The 13958-nt window shown below is 32.1% G+C and overlaps 3 protein-coding genes across 5 annotated transcripts; 2 read left to right on the forward strand and 1 right to left on the reverse strand.

Annotated features, from left to right (window-relative positions):
* Nucleotides 1–1533: 1533 nt before the first annotated feature.
* On the forward strand, nt 1534–3696 carry LOC103486926 (histone-lysine N-methyltransferase SUVR3). 2 transcript variants are annotated; one of them, XM_008445082.3, is made up of 2 exons: nt 1534–2246; nt 3152–3696. In XM_008445082.3, exons 1-2 carry the CDS (start codon nt 1592–1594, stop codon nt 3538–3540), a joined length of 1044 nt encoding a protein of 347 aa, XP_008443304.2. In that variant the 5' UTR covers nt 1534–1591; the 3' UTR covers nt 3541–3696. The 2 variants fall into 2 exon arrangements, with proteins under 2 accessions (XP_008443304.2, XP_008443306.2); XM_008445084.3 differs by having other exon boundaries at nt 1536–2234.
* A 224-nt stretch (nt 3697–3920) lies between these two features.
* LOC103486927 (LOB domain-containing protein 20) lies at nt 3921–7007 on the reverse strand. The gene is made up of 2 exons (XM_008445085.3): nt 6512–7007; nt 3921–4474 (listed from the first exon to the last, which is right to left on the reverse strand). The coding sequence occupies exons 1-2, from the start codon at nt 6857–6859 to the stop codon at nt 4148–4150; spliced, it is 675 nt and encodes a 224-aa protein (XP_008443307.2). The 5' UTR covers nt 6860–7007; the 3' UTR covers nt 3921–4147.
* A 3018-nt stretch (nt 7008–10025) lies between these two features.
* LOC103486925 (uncharacterized) lies at nt 10026–12719 on the forward strand. Of its 2 annotated transcripts, none has more exons than XM_051083949.1 (3): nt 10026–10713; nt 11190–11319; nt 12418–12719. In XM_051083949.1, the coding sequence occupies exons 1-3, from the start codon at nt 10279–10281 to the stop codon at nt 12483–12485; spliced, it is 633 nt and encodes a 210-aa protein (XP_050939906.1). In that variant the 5' UTR covers nt 10026–10278; the 3' UTR covers nt 12486–12719. The 2 variants fall into 2 exon arrangements, with proteins under 2 accessions (XP_050939906.1, XP_008443303.1); XM_008445081.3 differs by lacking the exon at nt 12418–12719 and adding an exon at nt 11800–12377 and having other exon boundaries at nt 10027–10713.
* The last annotated feature ends 1239 nt before the right edge of the window (nt 12720–13958 follow it).

The raw sequence follows: 13958 nt of genomic DNA on the forward strand, positions 1-13958 counted from the left end.
CTAATTAGTCTAAATCGTGACTAGTACCTTTCAACTTTACCGTTTATTACTAAATATTTATATATTTTGTAAAGGTGCATTACTATTCTTGAACTCTCGTCGATGTTTTAAAATTACTAATAAAATTATGTAGCGATGACCTAAAATAATAATGGTCTAACTTTTCTTTTTAAATCACAATCATACCATTTCATATCAAAAAATTGAATAAGGTTTATTACTCAAGTATTTTTAAAATGTCGATCAAAGTTAAAAGAGATATTGTTGAGTATGAAAAAATGCCAAAGGAAACAAATGATAAAGTTCAAGAACATTGTTGATAATTTAATCCAAATTATAGTTTTTTGTAGTACAGTCGAGGGTAAAGATTTGAGAATATCCTGTGTTGCCATATTTGAAAAAAAAAATACATGAAAAAAGGTATTATGAAATACCTCAAAATCCTCTTTTTAACTCTGCCTCTCTCTTACCAACTTCTCTTTGAACCCCTGACTTCTAGGATTTGGGTTAATCTATGAAGCCAACCGAGCCACAAAGACTGTCGGTACCATGAAAGCGCATTTGCTCTAATTGTTAATTCAAATTTACTCTTTAGGTAATACTAAATTACAGTATTCTTTTAACTTTTTAGATAATATCTAAAATCTAATTAAATAAACGGCCTGTTCTTTCACGTCCATAAGTTAACCTTTTTATTATCTCTTTAGAGTGTTGAGTTGAGTAAAAAGATTGTGGGAGTATAATTAGAAAGTTTGTGTTAGAGTGTAGTGATAAATTGTAAAGACATGTGTATTTGGTGCAATTTTATGTAATGTATATCTTATTGTCGCTATTTTTGTTTGCTTAACTTTTGTTTAATCCTTTAAGGTTTTAACATTTTAATTGAGATGTTGGCTTAAAACCCTAATCATTGTCTTGAGGTAGACAAAGTACTTTTGTTTCGTACAAATAACAAAATTATATTATACCTTCACATTAACGAAATGTATGAGTTTAATGTGTACAAACAAAAGTAGGTCATCAAGAGTTTAGGGTTTTTGAAATATTATGTGAGAATGTGTAGGCTAAGGATTATTATACATGAATTTTAGTGTTGAGAGTGCAATCAAAACTCCACATTACCTAAATAAATGATGATAATGAGTATATAAGGACACAAACGACTATCACAATTGTATAAGGCCTTTTGAGTAAAAAAATAATCCACTAGAGTATAAATTACTATCTATACAACACAACAACTGTTAAGCACAATAAACTATGATTGATTGGCTTGATCGTTAGAGTTGGTTGTTAGAGATAGTCGATAGAGCTACTCACCATAGGTGAAAGTTGGTAGTTGCATAGAGTTGGATGTTGAAAGTGGTCATCGGAATGACTATCAATAGTAGTCACCAAAGATGCGAAGGTAATCATCGTCAAAGGTGATATATCAAACGACTAAAATACATTTTCAAATTTAGCAAAAATTGAAAATATTTACCAATATCTATCGTATGGTTGTTTATTCCTAACGATTTCTCTTGGAGGGGTAGAATATTTTTATTTTTAAAAAACCCTAAACCCTTCCAATGGTGTCCGATATCGGCAAATGAAGCCAAACGTATCTAACAAATGCTTGAAAACCAGTGAAGCCGAAGAAGAAGGAGGAGAAGAAGAACATTTAAATTGTGGTCTCCTTCACTGCGCTCACCTCGTACTTCCGTGGCTGACGTCTCTCGAGCTCGCAACCATCTCTCTCTCCTGCAAATCCCTCAATGCCATATCCAAATCCATCACTCTCCGCCGGACTCTCGACGCTTCCAGATCCCTCGAGAAAATTCCCATCCCATTCCATAATCCAATCGACGATCGCCTCTACGCCTTCTTCATCTACACCCCCACGGTTATTATCTCCAATAAACATTTCCAGCGCCAATGCTGGGGCTCAATTTCCGATTCCCAATCGGGCCATGACGAGAGCGATTCGATTAATTTGGTTGATAATTGGGTTGATGGTGTATTTGGATGCGATTGTGAAAATTGTGGGGAGTTTGATTTACTATGCCCCTGTTTGAGCTTTGATGGGTTGGAGGATGTTGCTAGCGAGTGTGGGCCGCGATGTTCTTGTGGGTTGGAGTGTGAAAATCGGTTGACCCAGAGAGGAATTTCTGTTCGATTGAAGATTTTGAGAGATGAGAAGAAAGGATGGGGTTTGTATGCGGACGAGTTGATTCAAGAAGGGGCGTTCATTTGTGAGTATGCAGGTACTCTCTTTGATGTTCATGATGTGGAATTTGTTATGATTTTGCGTAGTTGTTCTGCTCAATCTGCAGTAATCTGGTTGAGTGGCTGAATTTACTTTGAATATTACAGTTAAAGATTGTATTCCTTCGATTCCAATTAGCCTAAGTAAGAACTAAATTCTCTTATACCAAAACAAGAGCAAGACATCATAGAAATACTCATTTACTTTGCGTATATTGAAGAAGTGAATTTCATTTTGGAAGACTTTTCTTATGTTCCATTGGTTTTTTAGCGAACCCGTGTTCTTGGTCTAACTATGAAATGAATTAAATAAATCTCTCTTAAGCTAGTAAAAGAATAAGGTCTCATTGTTTGAATCTTCAACTAATGTTCTAAGAAAACTACTCATTTACTTTGTATGCGCATGGAATAAGTTAATTTCAATTATTAAAATATATTTGAGTTCTTACTTTGTGAAGGCTCAGAATAGTAAGTATATAAAATTTTTGGAAAAGCATGTGTGATACAGATACTTCTCTATGAGAATGTTTTGGTTTTCAAAATTTTCTATTTGTTTATGAAGGTAATCAATCAAGGGAAAACAAATAGATGAAAACTATTCGTTTTTGGAAACATATGTAGATGATCCTTGTTGGTCAGTATATCATATTTGTGGTCCATGTAAATGAGCATGTGTTTATACGAAGGATATTTTATGACAGAAATAAGTCTAACAGATATATAAGGTCTTAGAGGGTTAGAGTACACTCCATGCAATTGAAATTATGTTCCTTAATTGAAATGAGAATTATGAGAATACTACATACCGTTCTGCGGGCATCTCATGCTGCCAATTCTATTGAAAGAACACTTGGGAAACTGCTCATTAACCTTCACTGATGCAATTGAATTTTGCATACAATAGGTGAACTTTTGACCACTGAAGAAGCAAGAAGGCGGCAGAAAATATATGATGCATGTGCCAAAGGCGGGCGGTTTGCTTCATCTCTTCTCGTTGTGAGAGAGCATCTTCCATCTGGAAATGCATGTTTGCGAATGAACATCGATGCGACCTGGATCGGAAACGTCGCACGGTTCATAAATCACTCTTGTGACGGAGGTAATCTGGTAACAAGACTGGTGAGAAGTACAGGTGTTATGTTGCCTCGCCTTTGTTTCTATGCTTCTCAAAGCATATCAAAAGAGGAAGAGCTTACCTTTAGTTATGGTGATATCAGATTAAAGCATGAAGGCTTGAAATGCTTTTGTGGTAGTTCTTGCTGTTTGGGAACTTTGCCTTCAGAAAATACGTAACTGCATGCGTGAGAATAGAATGGGAATGGGAAGTAAAGGAATTGAGAGTAATTTGTATGATTTCTCCTCCAATTTTGTACTTCATTTTAGATATGATGGATGTGAAAAATAACGAATTTGTTTATTTGACTAATTATGCCTGCTAATTATCGCCAATTCAACTGGCCAGTGCATAGTGACATTAATTACCATCCAAAATGCTGATGGCTCGTTTCCTACCCTCACAATCCTTGGCTCAAGAATTATACTCAGTAACTCTTATGCTTTTAAGTAGAGGTATAGCCGAGTTGGTCGAAATCGACGATCTCTTTTGTTTAGTTGTATACTTTAGAAAACTGAATCGATATTTCAAAAAACTGAATGTCTGATTGACAATGACACTTCAAAGTGATTGGATTAACTAGTTTTATTAGTTTTTATCTTTTTTTCCTTCCTGTTTCACACTGTGCAGTGCACGATTGCATCCTTACTGTTAAAGTTGAAAATTTTGATTCGGTCGGTATTTTTTTCCTCCTACATTGATTCTATTTTATAGTTAGCAGGGAAATTTATGGAAAATCACTTTGATGTTATTCTTCCCCAATCCTGAACAAAGGTAAAAAGGGTCCTAATCAGCAAAGATAGCTGGCAACTGGCTATTTTCCTCGTCTTCCTCCTCGTCGATTGGGCGGTGGGGGAAGTGAAGAGGCTCTAAGTGATGGGAAGACGGGGCAGTCTCAGTAGGAAGGTCATAATTGGAAGCAAAACTACTCAAGTTGATTGCATTATGAGTGGAGGTAGAGGCGGAGACGGAGATGGAGGAGTTGTTAGAGTAAGCTGGCTGCAGAACTCCGACTTGGGATGGCTGTGAGTTTTGAACTGCAGCTGCAAATGCCAACCTGCTGTTTATCAATTGAGCTTGAACCGCCGCAAGCTCCGCCTGAAGAGATGCTACCTGAAGTATATAAACCAATGTTGCAAATACAGTTGATGACGAACGAGAAAGTATAGCATAGATTCTAGAATTTGATGTTTTTTTTTTTTGTTAATTAGTCTCTAAAATTTTACGAAGTTTTAAGTTTTAGTGTGACATTGGAAAAATATGGTGTAATTCATTTAGTTTTAAAGGTTGTGAGTGTTTGCGGTTAAAATACCTATATTGTTTTATTTTAAAGTGAAAAAACTGAATTTTTTATCTTCTTGGTTAGTTTATGTTAGATTTAAATGGTTACACAATTTTTTTAAAAAACAATTTGGGTTTAGGAAACTTAAACCACTTATTTGACCTAGTTATATTTACTTTGATTACTTTGACATTAAATTAGTAACTTAAATTGATTGAGATGTCCATTGCCATAAAATATATATGTGTACTACAAACATATACTCCTTAATCCTAATATTATATTATTTCTAAATCAACGTTAACCAAATTATAATTGATGCATTTATTTGAAATCAATTATTACTTATATTAAACCATATATTATGTTACCAATTACATTTTCAATAGCTATTATTTGTATTTTGATCGATAAAGCATTAGATCTTAATACATAAAACTCCACTATTGTATTTCCTGTTTCCTTCACTTGAGAGGCGACTTGTATTTAATAAATTAAATGATTGAAATCTTTAGATATCTATAATTATAAATCATTCTATTTTTAAACAACTATGAGTTGTCTTGGTAGAATATTTTTGGAATATTTTAATACATATGTGTTTGTTTCATAAAATTTATACTCACAAATGTCTTAAATCTACGCGATGTTAATAAAAATACTCTTACGGTTATTTATTTTATAGTTAATTTAAGGAAAATTTTTAAATATAACAAAATGAATTCAAATATTAATTACAAAGTATAGCAAAATTTGAATTTTATCAATAATAGATATTATAGATTCTGATAAACTCTTATCAATGTCTATTAATATCACTTAGACAAATAGAAATCTAATTGTATTTATCGTCCATAGTATTTGAAACTTTGTTATACTTTGTAAATATGTTTAACAATTTCGTCATTTATAATATTTTTCCTTAATTGTAATATAGTTTGAACTTATATAACACATATTATGTGTAAAAAAAAAAATCACGTCCCAAAACAAATATGTACTCCCTGCAAATTTAGGATGCTTTCTATAATAAGTCTATTATGTTAATAATTTTGTTTTAAAAGTATTAGAAAAACCGTAATTGAGTTGCATTAATTGACTAATAAAACGTATTAAATAATTTTTTCAATCTTGTACAACATGTATACAAAGCTGCATATTAAAAAAGGTTTTATCATTATATTGTCTTTAAATAACTTGACTTCAGAGAAATTCTTATGCATAGGAAAAAAAAAAAGAAAAACTCTTCTTAACAAAAATACAGCAAAAAATCTAAATCCACCGACAAGAATTTGATACATTTTGTAAATTATTTTAAATTTTTGCTATATTTAAAAATACCCTTGATTTTTTTATAGAACTTCATATAATTCATTATTTTTTTAATAAATAATCTATAACCTGAATAATAATTAATAATTAGTAAATTCAATTAGGAAGCAAAACATATCTTGCTGAAAACTAATAGTTCGATATCCCAGTTAATTTTTAAATAGTTAGAACTTTTCTTAAGAGGTAAATAATACTATTTGATTTCTAATTTAGAAGTATTAACTTCAAAAGTCTTATACAATTCAATAATTAGGAACAATATGGGGTTTTGTGTATATATATATATATATATATAGCGAAAGAAAAAAAATTAAATTAGAATGATTTATTATTTATTACTTTTTGGTCGAAGTTCAGTAGATTATCTTATCAGTAAGACATAAAACATCAATATTTAGCCCTAGATTTTCCTTCTGCTATAAACTTTATATCCTAAAATCCCTTTTTTTTGAAAAAACATATCAATTCCCCTAACCAGTAGAATTTGTTTAAGAAAAGAAAAACAATAAATCGAAAGATAAGAGCAAAAAGAGAACCTGTTGTTGTAGGGCAAGAACAGTAGAGACACAGCCATAGACAGGGTCGGACAGTCTGGCCTGAGCCTCATAAGAAATAGTGACAACAGCGTCGTTTCGACGGCTGACCGGAATATGCAGCAGCAGCTTCGACACGTTGCTAGCTCCAAAGACCTTATGCACAGCAGCGAAACGTGCAGCACCCTGATCCGAGGCGAAATGTGGCGCAAAGATACAACCATTGATACATTTTCTCCTGAGAAACTTGCATGCGCCACAAGGAGCCGTGACGGTGGCGGAATCGGGGTCTCTATTGGCGCGCTTATTCCCAAGGGGTTTCCGGCGGGGGAGTTGGTCGGCGTCGGCCATGTAATGTGCATGGAAGGGAATTAAAAAAAGGATATTAGAGGGATTACTATGTTATATTTGGTTGAATTAATAATGATAAGGTTAAGATTAAAGAAAAAGTAATGGAAATAAAACGGAAGAGAGAAAGAGAAGGGGAAGCAATAGTCTCGTGAGAGAGGGTTGGCGAAAATGAGGAATTATCATTATTATTATTATTATTATTATTATTATTTTGAGATAATAATAATTTCACACCTTCTAGAGGGGGGAGAGAGACGTTATGAGTTATATGAAAGGGTTGGTGAAAGGTGGTGTGAGAAGCACGTGCAAAGGGAGTGACTTTCTTTCTATTTCTTTTTTTCTTTTCTTTTCTTTTTTCTAGCTATCTTTAGTTTTCTTAAAAGGCAATTAATGGTGATGATAATGAAGAAATGAGGAACCACAACATTTGTGCCGTCCTTGACGTGTGGGATCATCAAACTTAATAGAGATGAAAGAAAGAATTTGAATCTATTTAAATATTGAAGTATGACCATATATTTGTCATTGGTTTCAGTGTATTAATTAATAGTGAGTTAATTATCTATATTGCACATCATGCACCAATATTAATGGAGTTTAGAGAGTGGTAAATACGAGCACAAATAAGTGAGGAGGGTAAATGAGAGGGACTAATTAAAAAGAAGAGCATAAGGAAGTGATAGTGAAAATTACATTGGAAGAGGTGTGTGAGTACGTATTATTGTAGATTAGTTGTTGAACACGGGCATTATAGTACAAGGGGGAAAAAGAGCACAAGAGGCCGATTCGAGAGAGGAAGAACTACGTGTGAGAGAACTATCTTACAAATGACCTAAGTTTCATTTTCACTAAAACCATATAGATCCAAAATATAAATATAATTAACACGCTCTTAGTGTATTCTGACAATAACAAAAGATTATACTTCATTACAGTTATATTTTCAATATAAAAGGTCCTCTTATTTTCTTAGTCAAGGAGTCTAACATGGAGCAAATTGCTTAATCGTAATCAAAACAATAAGTATTCATTTTTTTTAAGATTGGAAGTTATATAAATTTTGACACTCAATATTTTTCTTTTACATACTAATATAAATTTGGGTGAAAAAGATATTTACACTAAAGTCAACGTGAACTCAGAGCCTGAGATAATCTTAATTAAGAAGCAAAACAAACAGTGATAACCAAGAATATATTCATTAATTATTCCATAGAAATCAGCTTGGGAAACGAAAAAACAACTGTGAAACTATGGGTTATTTGTTTTGAATATTTTCTAAATGCAGTAAGTTTTGATTGATTCAATATATGATAAAACTATCCAGATATGTGAAATTTATATGTTTCAAAGATTGTAGACGTGTATTTGTGTAGATGACTTAATTTGGAAATGACAAAAAATTGTTCCAAATGAAGGCTTTATTTGGTGAAAGCTAGCAATATATATATATATATATATATATATATATATAGTTTGACATTTCTTTGAAATGGCCGAAGAGAGAGAGCTGGGAGATGCATGTAATTAATAATAGTGATCCAGCGGACTCCACACTTTAATTCCCACTCAACAAAACAATTTTCACTATGCAATATATTTACAAAAATATGATTAATATTAAAGAATATTAAAATAGTAGATGGAAGAAAATCAATAATTTTTATAATTGTATGAATATTTCCCTATCCTACTTTCCTAAAAATCAATAATTTTTCTAATAGTATGACAATTATATATATGATAGAGAACTAAACCGATTGAAAATTCATTTCTTTTAGTTAAGATTCAAACCCTAATTGATTTTTTATTACAAGTTAAAAAGACTCAAACTATATTATTGTTCATATATATATTCTAAACAATATCTAGAATCAAACCACAAACGATTATTTTAACGCGTTCATAATTAAATCCCTACAAATAATTTTACGTAGTTCGATTGGGATTAAACCCACTTACTTAATTTTAAGATGCACCAATATATATGATTACAAAATTCAATCACATAGAAAAGATCTACTCTCTTGAACGAAAATCTTTCACAATATAGGGAATTAAAGAGAAAATTTCAACCCAATGAATAGTTAATTTGGGAAGGAGATACATTAAATGTCAATGAAATTTTAGCCTGAAAATTTGTATGGGTCATTTTTCAAGTTTGTTTCATTTTCTATAATTGTAATAAGTGATGGGACGAAAGATCAAATCCTTAACCTTTAGAAAGAAGAAGTTATATCAATTACAATTTGAACTAAACTTAATTTTAATAAGTTTGTTCCCAATTAAATTATCTTTCAAACTTTTAATATATCTATTTTGACATGTTTTTAGAAAATAACTAGGTCGGCCGTTGCCTATAAATTGATAATAACAAAATGACACAAATTCTTTTACGCGTAGTGAGTACTACATGTAAATAAAAACATGATTTCAAGCAACATAGATTAAAGATAAGTATTAGGCAAGCGGAGTTTGATAAGAAAAACTAATATAACAATAAAACTAACATAATTATTAAAGAAAAATTTGAGACTAAGAGTAAATCTTTACGAAAGAAACTCGACTTTTTTAATCTTTTATATAGTATATATTAATGTAAAACTATTAAAATGAAACATTGTGCATGTGAGTCGGGATTTCACTCACTTCTTTTATACCTTAGATATTAGGTTTTTCACGCTTCACAACTCTTCTATTTTTTTCTTTTAAATAACAAGTCATTATCATTCCTACTATATATTTTTTCCCACTCTTTTTATAATAGAGATCGAAGAAATATGAGTAATCAGATGGAGAGACATAAATAAATAAGAGTAGCATAAGAAAAAAAAAAAAGTTAGAAGTTGGGAGTCCTGTGATGTGTGCTTAATGAAGTCGTTTGGTAATTTAAAATGTGGGTGACACAAAAACAAAAAGTAAAAAAAAGACTTTAACGTTAAAAAAGAAAAAATTGTAAATATAAACATTAGGTTCAAAATATGTATATATCTAACTACATTTTACGAAAAAAAATGCAAATACAGCGAAATTCCATTAGTTGCTACGATTTTGGGCCAATGGTGCTATTATCTCAAAACACATGGACCCAAATCAAAATTAAAACAAAATGAAAAAGACCAATTAGCCCAGCCCACTAAAAAAGAAAGAAAAAACAGAAACACAATGTTAACCCGTCAGAGTTTCAGCCGCCTCACCTCCAACTCTCGCTCTTTTTTCACTCCAGCCGCGACGGCGACGGCTACGGCGACGGCAGCCGGCGGCCAAATTTCTGTCTCTTCCAGCTCTCCAGCTTCCTTCCACTGGAATCCTCACCGGAAACAACTTTTTTGAATTGAGCAAAAAATCGGTCAAATATCCCTTTAAAATTCTGAACTAAAACCCTCTCTTAACCCCTTCCGATCATTCTTTTCCGCCCAATGCTACGCTTCTACCACTCCCCCACCCTCTCCCGAGTCCTCCTCCACCGGCGGTTCTCCTCCGCCGCCACCGCCATCGCCACCGACCCCGCCCTCGATTCTGTTTCCGAACCTCTATTTTCGTACTTGGAGGGTTTTCCAAAACCAGATCCCAAATACGCCGAGACAATCCTCGCCATTCCTCGCTCCACCTCCGGCAAGACCATTTGCGCTAAAGAGCGCAAGGTTGGCCGCGTTCCAAGCATCTTATTCGAGCAAGAGGATGGCCAACATGGCGGTAATAAGCGTCTGATATCTGTGCGGACTAACCAGATCGTGAAGCTTGTTAAAAATCTCGGTCGCTCCTTCTTCCTCTCCAGGCTTTTCGATCTTGAGGTTCTGTCCGACTTCGAGTCCGGGGATATTGTCGAGAAGGTTCGGGTTTTACCTCGGCAGGTACTCTATTATCTTGTTTTAGGAAGAAACAGTTCTTGTCCTTCACATATTAGGTGCGATTTCTGTAAATTGCTTTTAGGAAGTTGTGTGATATTTCCAACTTACTGAGTTTGGGAAGTGATTTACAAGAAGGCTTTAAATAATGATGATTGTTTCATGGGTGTAAGGACTAAATTGAGGGGAGAAAGATTATGTTTTGTACTTTGGGGTACATATTCTTGCACCATCAGATGTTTCATATGCTTAAATGAGGAACTGGCTATTTTAGCCTTTTGCTTTGTGCTGAGAGAATTATGCCCCTACTTTGGGAACTTTAATGTCATGATCATTATGTTTCATCTGTATGTTTTGATTAATCAGAATATAAAAAGATGGGTTTAGTTTAGTTTTGATTACAAGTTAGTTTAAGTTATTGTGAGACTGTATTTGAGTTAGATAATAGCCATTTTGAACTTGCACCGTTCATGTTTGTTCAGATTCATCTTCATGCGGGAACAGATGCTCCACTTAACGTTACTTTCATAAGGGCACCTTCACATGCTGTATTAAAAGTTGATGTACCTCTTGTGTTCAGAGGGGAAGATGTATGTCCTGGATTGCGAAAAGGTACTACTATAAGACTAAGTTCCTTTTATTGTATTTTCTGTAGAGCCTGCTAATGTTATGTAGTAATAGGTAGCTATAATAGTTTATGGGTTGGATTCTTGAATTCTCAAGCTAGACGGGTATATGAATCTAAATGTGTTAACATTTCCAGAATAGCTAGTACTAGATTGGAAGATCAGGTTGGTTTTCTGTTAGATTGAGTTGAAAGTATCTAGTTTCTGTTTTTGCAATGTACTTAAATCTTTTCAAAGAAGAATAAAACCGAACCTGAAAAGAAAGTGTTGGAAGTGTTTTTTGTTTTCTCTGTAGCTTGCAAGTCTTCATTTGTACTCTTTTTTAAGTTTCTGATCTACTTGGAAATAGTTTGTGTTCCAATAGAGAATCACATGATGTTATCCTGATATGTAGTTTCAAAAGGGAATAATTATATTTTTACTCCTCCGATGACCATTTTTTTCTAATGTGTAACAAAATCTACAGGATCTTATTTGAATACAATTAAGAGGACTGTTAAATACCTTTGTCCTGCCGATATTATTCCCCCATATATCGATGTCGATCTGAGTGAGTTAGATGTTGGCCAGAAGTTGGTTATGGGTGACCTCAAGGTTCATCCTGCGTTAAAGCTTGTTAAGTCAAAGGACGAGCCTGTTTGTAAGATTGCGGGAGCCAGAGTTTCTGATCAACAAAAGAAATCAAAATAGAGTCCATTGGATTATCAATTTCCATGTTGATTCGGCATTAAAGCTTCTTTTGTTAAGGACGGCGAGCCTGTTTGTAAGATTATGGGAGCCTGGATTTTCTGACCAGCCAAAGAAATCTAAATAAAACCCTCCAGATTTTGATAGTCCTTGATTTAAAAATTTTCTCCCGATATTTTAGCTGTTCCTTGTGAAGCACATTGCCTTTTTTATGGTTCATTAGCATTTATTGGATTTTTCTCTGTTCATGCAATGCTTGAACTCTGCTAAGTGACAAAATATTCCCTCTTTATTATTATCATTTTTTTTAGAAGGGGAAGGAGCGTTGGTTTATAATGGAAAGAAGCATTTGTAACATATTATGCATCTTCTCCTTGCCTTGTATAATGTTATTCAGGGTGCAATGGGAGATTTGGACAAAAAGGGTTGAGAAAAAACACTATACAAAAGGATGCGGAAAGATAGTTGCCAGCAGAGTTTTGCTGTCTCCTTGTGGAGACTGATATAAGGATAATGAAGTTTGTTTACTGATGGACTAAAAGAATATGGGTAATTGTAGCACTCAAAATGATAATATTTAGGGGTATAATATCAGTTTTAAAGAATTGCAAATATATTTGATTAGCAAAATCTATTAGTTCTTGTTAGTGACAGAATCTACATATTACTAAAACTTTGAAACAACGAACTTTGAACATTGTTGTATTTGCAATTTTTTTTTTTTTTTTTTTTTTTTTTTTTGCATTGAGCTAATTTGTACTTGCAGTCACCTTTGAGGTGAATCTTTATTTGTACTTGCACTTAGTATGACCTTTGGGACAGAGACTTAGTTTAGTTCATTTATGGTTTAAATTATATTTTAGTCTTTAAGTTTTCTGTTTTTTTTTTCCTATTTTAATTCTTGAATTGTTTAGGAAAAAATATTTTAGTTCATACCGATAAATTTATTTTAACTCTATAATTGAATGACTTACTTTTTTAATAATCACTTTTAATAAACTATGATTTTAATTTTAAATTAAAAGTTAAATGGTAAAATGATGTTTTATTAAAAAACTTAAAAATCACTTTAATTCTAAGATCTTGACTGCCACCATTTTGGTATATTGTCATTTTATATCTCAATTTATATACTAGATGCAATTCATCTACATATAAATTTGTTAGTACTTCAAGTTTGAGATTTTTTGTGATTTATTGAAGTGTTTTTCTCTTTCTTTCATTTTTTTAGTTTTGTGATAAATGGCGAGAAATTATACGTAATTTAGTAAAGTTTGTTTTATACATGATGTAGTTACTTTATTTTTTTAGTTCATTTTATTTGTCATAGATGTTAACATTGATATTTTGGTTCTATTTTACTTCAAGATTCCAATTTGAAAAAAAGATATATAAATTTAAGTTTTTGAAGAGAAAAGAACAATTTATTCAACTAGTGTATTCATTATGTTTATGCGTTGACACACAAAATTTATAGAATAAATTAATAATTTTTATTATTTATTAATTTAATTAATATGATAAACATAGAATCTAATAATCTAAATATAGAAATCACATTATCATTTGTTAAATAGTTCACGAAATTCTAACGATAAAATCTAAAGCTATAAAGTTTGGAGACCAAAATAGAACTTTAGCATTCATTTATCTAGTGAATTTAAGTATTTATAAAATATTATAAAAATATCACAATCTACTATAGTCCAAGATAAACTATCTTCTTTTAGTAGTTTGTTTTAAATATTTTCGAAAGTTGTCATTTAAAATAATTTTTCTTTATTCTAAGTTGTTCGGGATAAATTGATATTTTTTCACATGGATTTGCCATCTGACTTAAGACAGTCTCAACGTTTCAATAGTGGAAAACTGAAATATGAAAGATATACCAATAAACCATCACTAATGTAGATTCAGTATTTTTAAGTTAAATATTAA

The sequence above is a fragment of the Cucumis melo genome, chromosome 4 (genome assembly GCF_025177605.1).
Source record: "Cucumis melo cultivar AY chromosome 4, USDA_Cmelo_AY_1.0, whole genome shotgun sequence".
NCBI lineage: Eukaryota > Viridiplantae > Streptophyta > Magnoliopsida > Cucurbitales > Cucurbitaceae > Cucumis > Cucumis melo.

Coding starts and splice junctions, on each gene's coding strand:
- LOC103486926 (XM_008445082.3), top strand. CDS start 1,592: ATGAAGCCAAACGTATCTAACAAATGCTTGAAAACCAGTGAAGCCGAA. Junction 2,247..3,151: donor GTTCATTTGTGAGTATGCAG/GTACTCTCTTTG, acceptor TGCATACAATAG/GTGAACTTTTGACCACTGAA.
- LOC103486927 (XM_008445085.3), bottom strand. CDS start 6,859: ATGGCCGACGCCGACCAACTCCCCCGCCGGAAACCCCTTGGGAATAAG. Junction 4,475..6,511: donor TTCTTGCCCTACAACAACAG/GTTCTCTTTTTG, acceptor TATATACTTCAG/GTAGCATCTCTTCAGGCGGA.
- LOC103486925 (XM_008445081.3), top strand. CDS start 10,279: ATGCTACGCTTCTACCACTCCCCCACCCTCTCCCGAGTCCTCCTCCAC. Junction 10,714..11,189: donor TTCGGGTTTTACCTCGGCAG/GTACTCTATTAT, acceptor ATGTTTGTTCAG/ATTCATCTTCATGCGGGAAC. Junction 11,320..11,799: donor ATGTCCTGGATTGCGAAAAG/GTACTACTATAA, acceptor CAAAATCTACAG/GATCTTATTTGAATACAATT.